The following is a 14,177-nucleotide window of genomic DNA, read 5'->3' on the forward strand; positions in this document are numbered from 1 at the left end:
TCGGGCCCAAAGTGACAAAAAATATTCATGATCCAATAGTTTCAAAAAAATACTAATTTGGGCTAAATACTAATCTAATCTCTAACATAGTAACATTTTTTTTTGTGACTAAATAGAAAAGAAAGAAAAAAGAGACAAAACCAAATTAATTGGCTAGGGTCATATCTAAATCTATTAGATGTTGAAGCTCACTCCATGGTTGGCTCCAATTCGAGTGAATGTCCGCGACAGAAGCAGCTGCTTTAGCCATACAATCTGCAACACTATTTGCAGTCCTCTGAATTAAAAGAATAGAGACTCTCCAATTCCAATTCATAACCTCCTGAATATGCTTTGCCAAATCCCATTCCGGAATATCCTTACTAAGCATTCTTTGGTTTACCAAGAAAAGAGCTTCTAAACAGTCTGTTTCACAAATAACCTCACGAAATCCACTCTCCCAAGCAAGAAGTAAACCTCTCCAAATTGCATACAATTCAGCAAAAAGAACACTGCACACTTCGACTTTTCCAGTGCAACCTTTCAACCAACATCTATCAGGATTGCGAATAATACAACCAAAACCAGCATAGCCAGAAGGAGCAAACCAACTAGCATTTAAACATAGTAACATTTTAAACATTTTATTTTAATCCTAAAAAATTTTAAACAAATTCAATATTATATCACTTCTAAATTTAATATGAATAATGAGACAATATTAAACTCATTTAAAAAAATTTTGAAATAAAATAAAATATTAAAAATCAAATTAAAATTTAGTCCAAACATTAAAACCAAAATAATACTTTATCTATTCTAACAAATAGCAACATTATGAAATATAACAAGCACGGTGATTGAAATATGCATGCGGACAATAAAAGTATTGGGTTCGAGGAAGTACGAGTTTCTCTTGTTGGGAGGGAAGACTCCGTTTCGAAAGTTTCAATGTTTGTTATTTTAATGTTTGCTTTCTCAATGTAGTTTAATTTGTTGCATTACATAGTAAAGAGTGATGGGAAGAAAGTTAGAATAGGAAAGTTCCATTGAGTTAATGCTTCCTTCCATTAATATGACGGGTCCAATGTATGATTTATACTACTGCGACATCTGCATATGTTGGTTGGACATGCAATGTTAAATTCTTAATCAATGAAAATTATTTACCAAAACAAAACAAAATGCAACAAATTAAATTTTATATCCAATCCAATTGTAAATGTTAGTATGGCCGTATGGGCGATTATGACTAGGGCCACATCAAAGTCGAAGCCTAAGGTTCACATTGTGAATAGGCTTATTTTATTTATTATTAATTTATTATTATTGAGCATAGTTCTCTTTTTGATTAGACAATAATTTACTTGACGAAAAAACAAACCCCGATCTCCCATGTTTGATGTTGCTCGTTGAAAGATCACACCTACTCCTAAGTTCCAAGTTAACCACTTAACTCCACCATAACCATGTCACGTGCCATCCTACTTGGGAAAAGGTGGGAACCACGCAGCACTATGAACTCCCACCTGCTCCCTCTCGTATCATATCAACCCTTCCCGAATCCCTGCTTCTCTATTTTCCTTTCCCCTTCTCCACGAAACATATCTTTCTCTCTAATAGTAATAATCTAATAATGAGTCATATTTTTTCGTTATAAGAATAATTTGCAAGAATAGTTTGATAAAATATACTTTCACTTCATGTGAATTTTTAACTAACTTACTAAGTAATTTCTATATTAAATATCTTAACATAAAAAATAAATAGATAAAAAGGTTTAGTTAACATATACTATTAAACTTATTATTAAATAAAAAAATAAATATTTTATATCTTTTATGAAAAAGTTTTACTTAATAATCTTACCACATGTAATACAAAAAAATGGAAAAGGCTTATAATACTTATGTCATTTCATTTAGAGTGACACAAAAAAACAGTGTATTAAATAACAAAGTATTTTCTAATTATTAAATAATTAACAAAGTATTTTTAAATTTGTTGACATATAAGATATTTTCAAATTTAATAAAAAATAAATAATTTTTATATTTGTCAAACTACTTATGTATTTAATTTGAAATTTTGTTAAAATATTTGGATAAACACTTAAAAACTACATAAAAAAAATCTCAAAACTTGATTTCTAATTATTTTTTAAAAAACAGCTTTTGGCATTTAAAAAAGTTCCGATAGGAAATCAATAGAGTATTTGTACAATGTGTACAATGAATTGTACACATTGTATAAATACTCTATTGACTTCCTATATTTTCTTATTTAAAAAATATAAAAAATATTTATTTATTGTAAAATAATCAAACTCTAAGAAAACATTTTTAAAGATATTTCTATCGTTATAAAATTCAAAGAATATCTTTATTAGTGATTTAATAATTCAAAGATATTTTGGATGGTTTATATTTTTATTGATTATTATTCGTAATAATAATAATAAGTCGTCTTCTGAAAAAAAGAAGAGAGAAAAAGCGAGCTAGGGAAGCATTTATAGAGAGAGAGAAGCAGCAAACAACGAAGCATATTCTTCGTTCAAACTATTTTCTTTTCTTAATTCCAAATTCCAAATCAGCCAGCGCGAGCTGCTTCTTCTTTTTCTTCTTCTTCTTCGTCGTTCGCAGTTCTCGTCTTCTTCACGCAGCAGCAGCTACTCACTCTTCTTCACTCAAAACTACGAAAGATGCCGTCCAGTCACCTCCTTCTAGAAGAACCTATTCGGATGGCTTCCATCCTCGAGCCATCCAAGCCTGTTAGTTTCGATTCCTTCTTTTTTTATTTATTATTTCATGTTAATTATTTATTATTAATATCAATAATTATTACTATTTTTTTTTTTTTTTTTGCAGAGCTTCTTCCCTGCAATGACGAAGATCGTCGGAACCTTGGGACCTAAATCCCGATCCGTTGATTCCATCTCTGGTTGCCTCAAAGCTGGCATGTCTGGTATGCTCTCTTTATTCTCAAATTCTCAAATTCATGTAAATACTGTTAGTTTATTTTGATTGAAAAATGTTTATTTTTTTAATACTTGTTGATGATGATGATGGTGATTGATGATTGATGATGTTTGCAGTGGCTAGATTTGATTTTTCATGGGGTGACCCTGCGTACCACCAAGAGACTCTAGAGAATCTCAAGGCTGCTATCAAGACCACTAAGAAACTCTGTGCTGTCAGTTTCTATTTCTTTTTCTTTATTTATTGTTCCTTGTTGCTTTGCTTTGCATGAAGGATTGGATAGTTCAGTTTGTGTCATCAAGAAAAAAGAATTGGTTTTCAATACCATGTTTGGATTTTTGGTTAGCATTATCACACTCCAAACTATGATTTGAGGGGTGCAAATTGAGTAGTAATGAAGAGAGAATGTTGTATTTTGTGTTGACCAAACTATAAGACATGCACACACCCTAAGCTGAGTTACTTTTCAAAGTAAATTTTTACTCTCAAACTATGTTTTAAGCATATTTAAAAAAAATTAAAAAGTAGTTTTACTTACATTGGAACCACACTATGGTTTGCAAATTATCAAACAAAGGCACCCTAAGTGGGTTTCTTTGCAAATCATCTGTGCACGGTTTTCTTGGTTGAGTTTCAAGCTATATATATTCTTTAACGTTGTGCATGAACAACGGCAAATAACTGAGTGTTTGTTGCTGGAATGCTTCTGCCAGGTTATGCTGGACACAGTGGGTGCGGAGATGCAGGTCGTTAACAAGAGCGAAACAACTGTCTCGCTTCAGGCGGATGGGCAGGTTGTTCTAACTCCTGACCGGGGACAAGATGCCACTTCAGAGTTATTGCCCATCAATTTCGATGGACTGGCCAAGGTTAATTGATATTTACATTGTTTTGAAGGCATATTAACTTGTTTGAATGATTCATTGATTAACTGTTCACACTTTTGTTGCCTATGGAGTGTATGCTAGTCTGTGTTGTATCTGCATTTGCAATTTGTCTTTGCCTTTAGATGCCTTGTGCTGGAACTGTTTGCCTGCAGGATTTATAAATGTACACTTGCTTTTATTCTGTTCAATGCAGTGTATGTATTGGAATAAACTTTAATGTTTATTCTTATTGTTTGCAGTCTGTGAAGAAGGGTGATACTATTTTCATTGGTCAATACTTGTTCACTGGAAGTGAAACTACTTCTGTGTGGCTAGAGGTAATATAATTTCAACCCAATCAAAATTTATATCAATAGGTCCCCTTTTTCATATTATTTTCATTATCTTTCTTAAATTATTTTCCTTTACTATTTTCATGCTTTGAGTCTATAATGTGATTTTTATCAATTGAACATTAACTTTGTTGAGTTGATATTCTCTAAATCCTAAAGTAACACCTAAAACAATAGTTGCAGTTCTGCTTTCATGACAAATTCTACCTGATGCTGTGCAGGTATCTGAAGTCCGTGGGCAAGATGTTGTTTGTACCATAAAGAATACAGCAACACTGGCTGGCTCATTGTTCACTTTACATGGTTCTCAAATTCATATTGATTTGCCTACCCTCACTGAGAAAGACAAGGAGGTAATTTCTGCATTTGACTCGCCTTTTTGAATGATTCATGTATCTATCATTGCACACATCATGTTTGTCTCTGGCTCCTGACCTAAACAATATATTTCCTTAGAGTTTAGGAGCTGTTTTATTTAATTTTTTTAATCATTTGTTTATTTCAGGTTATTAGCACCTGGGGAGTCAAAAACAAAATTGATTTTCTGTCACTTTCATATACTCGTCATGCCGAAGATGTTCGCCAGGTTATTTGAGTCTGATGTCCTTTTCTTCAGTTCAGTGATTTCAAATTCATAATTGATAATCTTTCTATTGCTCAGCTTTGCTATTAACATACTTTTTTATGTTGTAATTCAGGCCCGTGAATTCCTTTCCAAATTGGGTGATCTCAGCCAGACCCAAATTTTTGCTAAGATTGAAAATGTTGAGGTGATTTTGATGTCTTCATAGTGTTAACTTTTCTCTTTTAATATATATTCTTATTGACTATGCTGATTCAATCTTATGTCTGTGTTGAAATTAGGGCCTGACCCATTTTGATGAGATTCTACGAGAAGCTGATGGTATTATCCTATCGCGTGGTAATTTGGGCATTGATCTTCCACCAGAGAAGGTTAGTTTTGCCTTTGAAATTCATTTTGTTGTTTGAATGACTCATGTTGTGGGTGTAAATAGCTATGTTTGTGGTCATGTGGATAATGCATTTGATATTTGAGTAAACTAAAACAAATGGATGCTTCCATATGTTTAAAAAAGGTTTAAAATTGTGCATCTAATGTTACAAATTTTCTTTGAACTGAACCACATTTATGATTGTTGCCTCTGCCATGCTCCTTATTGTAAATGTATAATTATATTTGCTTTGTGAATGGAAAGTCAATATTAATTAATTTTGATTTGCTTTTGTAGGTGTTCTTGTTTCAAAAATCTGCCCTATACAAGTGTAATATGGCTGGAAAACCTGCTGTACTTACACGTGTTGTGGATAGTATGACTGACAACTTAAGACCCACTCGTGCTGAAGCCACTGATGTTGCCAATGCTGTTTTGGATGGTAAGTCACCAGCTGTATGATGCCACATGTAATGATTAAGCCAATTTTTTTTGAATTTACTGATCCTATTTTTCGTGTGCTTGAAGCTGTAACTGTATTCTTCTGAATGATTTTTGGTTTCTATCTTCAGTTATAACTACTTATTGGGTTCATGTTTGTTGAATTGTTAAACAAACATACAGGCAGTGATGCAATACTTCTGGGTGCTGAGACCCTGCGTGGGTTGTACCCTATTGAGACTATTTCCACTGTTGGCAGAATTTGTTCAGAGGTAATTTCATTTCATATCTCAGTGGAATAATCAATAATACACTATGGTATGACTGACCTGAGTTCATGCAAGTAGATTTCCATGATATTAACAAGCAAAATGAGAACAATTAGAAGATTAGTTTAGTCGTTTAGATTCATTTTCAACCTTAGCACATTATAATATTAACAGAAGTCAGAACATGGATTCATTTTTCTTATTTTCTCTTACTGTCTTATGGTGATTTATCTTGTATAGCATTAGATCTGCACTACTTTTTTGCCAATTGCTTGATTGAAATCCTCTGAATCTTATGAAATGTTCTCCCGTTTTAATTGTCACTGAAAGTGTTACTGTTGGCTGATGTTTCTGCCTTTTATTTCACATCCTTATAGGCTGAGAAGGTTTTCAATCAAGACCTTTATTTTAAGAAGACAGTCAAGTATGTTGGGGAACCCATGACCCACTTGGAATCTATTGCCTCCTCTGCGGTAACTACCCATTTTGTTTCTCTTTTCAATAGAAAATTCTAATCCATGCCGTATGTGTAGGGTGGAAAAGAAGTTCTTGCTTATTGCTTTTGTGCTGTGATGGTTTGTAATATTTCATCTCTGTTGCGAATTTTTACGTTTTTAGGTGCGAGCAGCGATTAAGGTTAAGGCCTCTGTAATAATTTGCTTCACTTCATCTGGAAGGGCCGCAAGGTACTGCCTCTAAGTAATTCAGCTATGAATGTTTTCATAATTACTATCTTCACAAGTGAACTAGTCTCTCAGATTTCAGTTTCATTTGGAATTTGATCCTGTCTTCTTAATATCTTTTTTTTTTTTTTAACTTTTATGCATCTTTATGCCTGCAAAAGTTTTTGCCTAAAATTGCTATATCTACTTGTCAGATTGATTGCAAAGTATAGGCCAACAATGCCAGTTCTCTCTGTTGTGATCCCCCGACTCAAGACAAATCAGCTGAAGTGGAGCTTTAGTGGTGCCTTTGAGGTTGGATTCTTAACTTGTAACATAACTGCTATTTCTTTTAACTATTGATGGCTTTTGTTGATGCCGTTGCCTTGCCGACAGAGTGGTTGTACATATATGTATGATAATATGATAACTTTGGTGCTAAGGAATTCTAATTGGATTATTCTTCTTTGGTAGACCCAATTTTTCTGCTTCATTTTGCTAAATAACAATTTTCTTTTGCATGGGAGGGGGGAAAAAAAAGGAAATATTGTGTCTGTACTCCTTTTCCATTTCCGAAAATTATTAATTATAATAGAATTTAATTTTACCATGAGATAGTATGAGCTTCCTTTCTAATATATGATGAATTTTGTTGCAATTCTGCGTTATCTGGGCTTGAATCAATTTGTGTTACAGGCAAGGCAATCACTCATTGTAAGAGGTCTCTTTCCCATGCTTGCTGATCCTCGACATCCTGTAAGTAGTCCTTGCTCTGCAGTTATCATTGCTTCTTTAGTTGTTTCTGTTGAGTTTGTTCTGCGCGCATCCCACCTGAGGAAGTTTTCTTTCTTTGTGTGGGGGGAAGGGAAGGGAGAGCATTATTTGTTTGGATCTTGTAATTGTTTATTTAAATACAACTTTGATTGTCCTCAAGTATAGTTATGATGTAGCTTATGATTAAATTGTTGGAACATAATCTTCATTATGCATAAAATGTACACCACTAGTTATATGTTTTGTGCTATGGTGTCCATATAAATGACCTAGAATGTTATGCATGCTGTTTTATATGCACCCATCCTATGGTGACCATATTTGACTAGATTTTTATCCCATATTTTGTCTGCAGGCCGAGTCAACGAGTGCAACAAACGAGTCGATTCTTAAGGTTGCCCTTGACCATGGAAAAGCAATGGGAATTATAAAGTCGCATGATAGAGTTGTTGTTTGCCAGAAACTTGGTGATGCTTCTGTTGTTAAGATTATTGAGCTTGAAGACTAAAATTGTTTCATCCAGCTACAGTTTTAGCATTAGTTTTAGGCTTGATTTTGATGATTAAAAGTTTTTGAAAGGTGCAGATGATTCTGCCACAAGTTGAGGTTATCTCTGCTTGATTTTGATGGCTGATTTATATAACTCCATTGCATCTCAATGAAAATTGCTATATATTGTAAAACATAAAAATCAATGGGGATGTGCCCTTGATGCCAATTTTTGGATTAATATCTATAGAGGACAAAGTTGGCAAATGATTTCATTGGATGCTGTTGTTGAAGCAATGATTGTTAATTTTAATGGCTTTTATCTAGCACTAGTGGTAGAAATTATTTGAAAGATATTATAATGTTTTAGTTGATAGTATAAAATTTGAATGTAATCATAATGCACGTGTAGAATTTTTCCACATAAAAATCTAATCATGTTATTGGATTTTCAAAAATATTTCAAAGATCAAACATACTAAAATTATTATCCAACTTGTTTCATCTATTTACTGATCTTTTTTATTAGAAAAATCTTATTGAATGTCAAATAATTTGAATTTGTTCACTATGCAAAGTAGAAAGCAGCAGAAGGTTCCAACTTTGTTGTGTAGCACGAAAAAGGAACCAGAAAATGCAATTATGATGCAAACTTGCACGCTCTTAAGTGGTTTCACATTATACTGAAAAGAAAAATAGCACAATGAGTAGAAAAACAAAAAGACTTTACCTGATCCAATGACAAAGCAACAAGAATATCAAGTTTTCATCATTTTGTAGAGAATCTAGAGTTCAAGTGTGCCGGTATGTGTCTCTTTTCATGCCATCTTTGTTGCTATTTTGAGGCTTACTTTAGCAAGAAATTATCTTTCATCTTTCGGAACAAAGTAATAAAATAAGAGAGTTTAATTACGGAGGGCGACTTTTTTCGACTAATATCAACCAATTTTTTGAAATTATATTTTTATTCTAAATTCTAAATCTTAAATTTTAAATTCTAACTGTAAATTCTAAACCTCTAAAATACGAAAGTTAAATTTTACAATAGAAAAAAAAAATAGCTAATGTTAGTTAATTTAAAGTTTGTTTCTAATACTTATTCAATAAAAAATTAACTATTTTTATAAATTCTCTCGAGTTAAAGAAGGCAAATCTAATGTTGAATTAATTTGCCAATTATTATTTTTAAAGAATATTATATAACTATTCTAAATCTTAGGCTGTATTTGGTTTTAAAAACAGGACAATATAGAATATGAAGAACAAGACACAAAAATTAATATTTTGTATCTTATTTGGTGATAAATTGAAGACCTTCAATTTTTCCTTCACAAAATATTTAAAAAGAAAAATAGAATAATAAAAAAAATAATTATAAAAAATTAATAATGATAATAAAAGAAAAATAATAAATTATGTCCTCATTTAGTGTTTCTGTGTTTTTCTTAACAGAAAAATGAAAAATACACTAATTCAATATTCTAAAACACATTATCTTTATATATATTTCATCTGAAACACGATGTTGTATTTTTGTTTCTATATTTGAACGTCTCATACTTGTAAACAACACACACATAAGTAATTTATGAAGCAGGAAAATATAAAGCGCTCGTGGCCTAATGGATAAGGCGCCTGACTTCTAATCAGGCGATTGTGGGTTCGAGTCGCACCGGGCGTGTTTTCTTTTGTAGGAACCTCATTAACTTTTTATATTCATAACCAACTCAATACTGGTTTATTACACTTCCCAATTAACAAACTAAGGAACAAAATAATGCTATTGATGCTGTTGATGTTGCAATTCAAGTTCCTTTTGGTGAATGATCAAAATCATTCTCTCAATCTCTAACCTTCTCCTTTGATTCTCAAACTTTGCTCTCTCCATCTCCCTCTCCTTCTTGCTACTATACTTTCTCCATTTCATTCTTTCTTTCTCAATCTCAAACCCTTGTCCCTCATGCCTTATTTGCTTCTCCTCTAACTTCACTATCTTACTCCTTAACCATTGCTTCTTCTCCAAAACACTCTTTCCCTTATCTTCCAAAACACCATTCACCTCATTGCTCAATTCTTTCATCAATTCACATGATGATGATTTCTTTTGCCTCTTATTATGATCATGATGATGATCATGATGACCCTTTGAACCACCTTCTCCTAATTCATCTTCATCCTCATCAAAATAGTTCTCAGAATCGTCGTCATCGTCGTCGTCACCACTATCATCATTATGATCCTCTTCTTCACACCCTATTTTCAACTTAGAAGAAGAATGAAAGCATCTTTCTTCCTTTTCTTTCTCTCCTTGTTCATGTTGTAATTGAGATTGAGATGCATTATCACCACCATGGCCAAAACTATTATGATAAGCACACATTTCTCTAAAGAAAAGGTGCTTTGAATTCAGCAACTTTCTCACTTCTTCTTTGGCCTTTGGTGACAAGTGATCCATTGTTTCCAACAACTTTTGATTCTCAACAACCTTGCAAGCTGTTACTCTTCCAAGAACATCATTGACCCTCTTGTACCTCTTGTTCAGATCATTGAACTTGTCCTCACATTGTTGAGGTGAAACATAGAAACCTTTCTCCATCATTGCTCTTGACACTGATTTCCACTTCCCTTTCTTGTTCTGAAGAATCAACCCCCCTCCTTGCTTGTTCATCATCATCTTTTTCTTCCCATTTGGATCAGTACTTGTCTATGTTATATCATCATCACAAATACTATTATTATCTCAAAAATCATAAAATAAGCACAAATTAAATAACATTTATATAACATAATGAATATTTATAGTAGTTTTCTCATTAAGGATTTTGATTATGATAGTATGTTCAAATATTTTATAGTAAAAACTCAGGTGAAGTCGACTTTACGTAAAGTTGATATCTGAGAATTGTTAGATGAAAATTTAGTCAAATCAGTCAAATCATTTAACAGCTCTCAAATATCAACTTCACGTAAAATCAACTGCACCTGAGTTTTTACCGTATTTTATATGAGATGTGATATGTATTCTGTATTGCATATCCATTCTGGACAATAACGTATTGCGTTACATGTAACTACGTCTCAAATAATAAATAAGATAAAATATAGAAGATAGTAGTGTTTGATGCATGTACCAACAAAATTGAAGTATATGTATATGATTAAGTACTCACTTCTGATGAACCACCACCACTACTGCCGCCGCCGCCGCCAACTTCATCACCAATGTAGTAAACAGCCATTATCAAGAGCCTAACCATGGTACTAGTCCATTTCATTCTCTGCCATGGTGAGATACTACTACTAATGTTCTTCATCTTGTTACTATTACTCTCATCAACATCTATATTATTGAATCCTTGTTCATCTTCATCACTTAGAGAACCTTGTTGGTGTTTGTTCTTGGATGAATTATTATTATTATCATAATTGATTTGTTGGTGATGAGAAGAAGAAGAAGAAGAACCAAACTGAACCATTTTGGGTTGGTTTCTATGTTGAAGATTTTGTTGTTGTTGTGAAGGGTTATTATTATTATTATTATTATTATTATTATTATTATTATGATCTAATCCTAAGAAACTAGAACCTATGACAGAGAACATGCCACTACCTAGTTCATTGTTGGATTCCATTTCATAAATCTTTTGTTGCTAACTCTAAAGAAAATTTTCAAAATGTGATGAGAATTTCAATTATTTATATCACATGTCCTTAATTATAGACTAATTAAGTGATTAACTCATAATAATACCTACTTAAGCTTAATTATATAATTCTAATCTCTATTAGGGCTAACAATGATCTGCATCAACAAAAACTAACACAAATTAAATTAACCTAAAACAAATAACAAGGAGAGTTCAATATATCCAAATCTAATTAAACAAATTGAATATATATAAATACACACAAATCCATAGGTCTAGTAATTAATTAAACTAAGGGCCTTTAATTTGGTGATTAGAAACTTAACTTACCGGTTAGTTAATCCAAGAGGACAAAAGGGTGTACTAATTAAGAAGAAACCAACAACTAACAACAACAAACATGAACTAATTAGTAGACATGTGAAATAGATAATTATATTATGGAAGAAGCAACGCTATGAAATATGGCAGAGAATTGAGATAATGGCTGCTACATGGATGGAAGTTGTGTTGATGTTATTAGAGACATACAATAATATTTATATATAAGGAGGGAGATAATATAATAGAGATAGAATAGATAAATAGTTACATGGTTTTAGAGAAAAAAATTTAATGCTGTGTAAACTTTGAGAAATCTTTAATTATTCATTTTTTTTGTATTTTATATCATTTTAAAAATTATGAATATAAATAAATTAATGTAAATCAAATATTAAATATTAAAGGTGTTTCTCATAATAATATGATTATGACTATTATTAAGCATAAACTATATATAAAGTGTGAACAAGTTGAACCAAATTAGAGCAACTTGTTTTGTTGGGTGGAAAGAGAGAGTAAGTGCCCATGGTTTTGTGGTTAGGGAGAGTGGTGAGATTTGGAATAATTGAAATTGGAAAGGAATGAATATAATGAGAGAACCCACAGATTTTGAAGAAAAATTAAAACTTCGGCGATGTTAAAAAGACAAAAAAAGTTGAAATTTATTTTATTTAATATTTATTGATTATTGTAATAATTAATGAATACTAAATAATAATAAAATAAGTTATAATTATTTTTTATTAATTTTTTTTGTTATTAAATATTTTTGTAAAATATTGAGAGAATATATATAATGCTAAGTGCTGTATTTCATAGCGCCAACAAGGATCCTTATTCTGTATACTGGCCTTTAATTTTTCTATCTATAGAATTAAATAACAAATTAACATTACTACTATACTATTTGCTACTATTGCTATGTGCTCTTTCCCCGTCTTCTAATTAAGGTGATAAACACTATTTTAAAAGGAACTATGACATATTTTATTGCTAATAAGAGTGATTAATTAATTATTTTATTTTCCAAAAAACTTTTTCAAGAGAAAATAATATAAATAGTTTACTATGTGTTCTATTCTCATTGATAAAAACCTACCAAAACCTTTATCATATAATTAAAAAATAATGAGGTGGATTATACTATTACATACATTCATAGTTTCAGTTGATATTATTATTATTATTATTATTATTATTATTATTATTATTATTATTATTATTATTATTATTATTATTATTATTATTATTATTATTATTTAATAAGGCTCTTATTCTATTATATGTTCGTCCGAATTACTTACTATCTTATATATATTATGTATAGTTGACCCTAACATGTATATATACATATATACTAGTATATACATCCATCAATCTCTTCTTTTTCTACATATACATTACCTTGAATTACATTACATTTAATTATATTTGGCCCATGGTATATAGAATTTTAACTAAAAAAATATTGTTAACTAAAAATAACACAAATGTATATATTTTACAGACCGAAAAAAGAAAAAAAATATAAACCCTAAACCCCAAAATACATTACTTAACAAAAAAAAAAGCTAAAACATTATAATATCTAATAATATTCATACACCAAATATTCTTAACACTCGTATAAAAATATAATTATTATAATTAATTGAGTATTTATATTTTTTTAATTAACAAAATAATAAAAGAAATGTTAGATAATAATAATATTTACTATAAAAAGTGTGAGCATAACAAGATTATTATTTTGTTTTAGCAAAATAAAAACAATATTTAACTTCAAAGCTAAGAGATACATATATAAAGAAAAATAATTTAACTAATTGTAATAATTTAATAGTTAGAATCAAATTCTTCTAAAATAAAAAAAAATTAATAAAATAAAAAATAATAATTTAATTATTTTAAATTAAAATAATATTATTTTAATATAATAAAAATTACAAATCCAATAATAATTAACTTAAAGGTGACAGGATGGTCAACTATATATTGATGCATGGAGCCAAATTATTTTGTTTTCGGCAACTTGTTTAAGGTGTGGTCCCCTTTCAATGGTGGTATTACTGGTTATGACATTTCTCTCTTCCTCCTCTTTCCCATAAATGTTGTCTTTGATCGTTTTCACTTTACAAAATGTATAATAATAAGATTCCTATATCAAGTGGACAACTTGTTATTCAAGAACTGTTCTAATTGCTATTATATATAATGCATGCTAGTTCTTCGAAATTTGAATCTTCAACTAAAGTTATATATATGCATGCAAGGAAAGTAATTAACTGTGTGATACATTTAAGGTTTTATAATATAACTTCTAAATTAAATTAACATACAAAGTCCATGTCATCTGATTAGTAATAATATTTTCTTCCATTATTTTCATTACTTTTTAACTAGCTACCATGTGCAACTTGTTATAGCATTAGAGGAGTCACC

At 30.6% G+C, this 14,177-nt stretch overlaps 2 protein-coding genes and 1 non-coding gene across 3 annotated transcripts; 2 read left to right on the forward strand and 1 right to left on the reverse strand.

Moving 5' to 3' along the window:
- The first annotated feature begins 2,402 nt into the window (after window positions 1-2,402).
- LOC112759042 (pyruvate kinase 1, cytosolic) lies at window positions 2,403-8,090 on the forward strand. Its single transcript, XM_025807863.2, has 16 exons — window positions 2,403-2,749; window positions 2,847-2,943; window positions 3,074-3,171; window positions 3,671-3,826; window positions 4,084-4,161; window positions 4,398-4,529; window positions 4,682-4,762; window positions 4,875-4,946; window positions 5,041-5,130; window positions 5,427-5,571; window positions 5,754-5,842; window positions 6,217-6,312; window positions 6,458-6,525; window positions 6,717-6,816; window positions 7,198-7,257; window positions 7,631-8,090. Exons 1-16 carry the CDS (start codon window positions 2,681-2,683, stop codon window positions 7,781-7,783), a joined length of 1,584 nt encoding a protein of 527 aa, XP_025663648.1. The 5' UTR covers window positions 2,403-2,680; the 3' UTR covers window positions 7,784-8,090.
- A 1,153-nt stretch (window positions 8,091-9,243) lies between these two features.
- Window positions 9,244-11,962, reverse strand: LOC112759051 (uncharacterized). Its single transcript, XM_025807873.3, has 2 exons — window positions 10,935-11,962; window positions 9,244-10,468 (listed from the first exon to the last, which is right to left on the reverse strand). Exons 1-2 carry the CDS (start codon window positions 11,394-11,396, stop codon window positions 9,545-9,547), a joined length of 1,386 nt encoding a protein of 461 aa, XP_025663658.1. The 5' UTR covers window positions 11,397-11,962; the 3' UTR covers window positions 9,244-9,544.
- On the forward strand, window positions 9,373-9,445 carry TRNAR-UCU (transfer RNA arginine (anticodon UCU)). The gene has a single exon. It is a non-coding gene; the product is annotated as a tRNA-Arg (tRNA).
- Window positions 11,963-14,177: the final 2,215 nt, after the last annotated feature.

This window comes from Arachis hypogaea, chromosome 2, assembly GCF_003086295.3.
Source record: "Arachis hypogaea cultivar Tifrunner chromosome 2, arahy.Tifrunner.gnm2.J5K5, whole genome shotgun sequence".
NCBI lineage: Eukaryota > Viridiplantae > Streptophyta > Magnoliopsida > Fabales > Fabaceae > Arachis > Arachis hypogaea.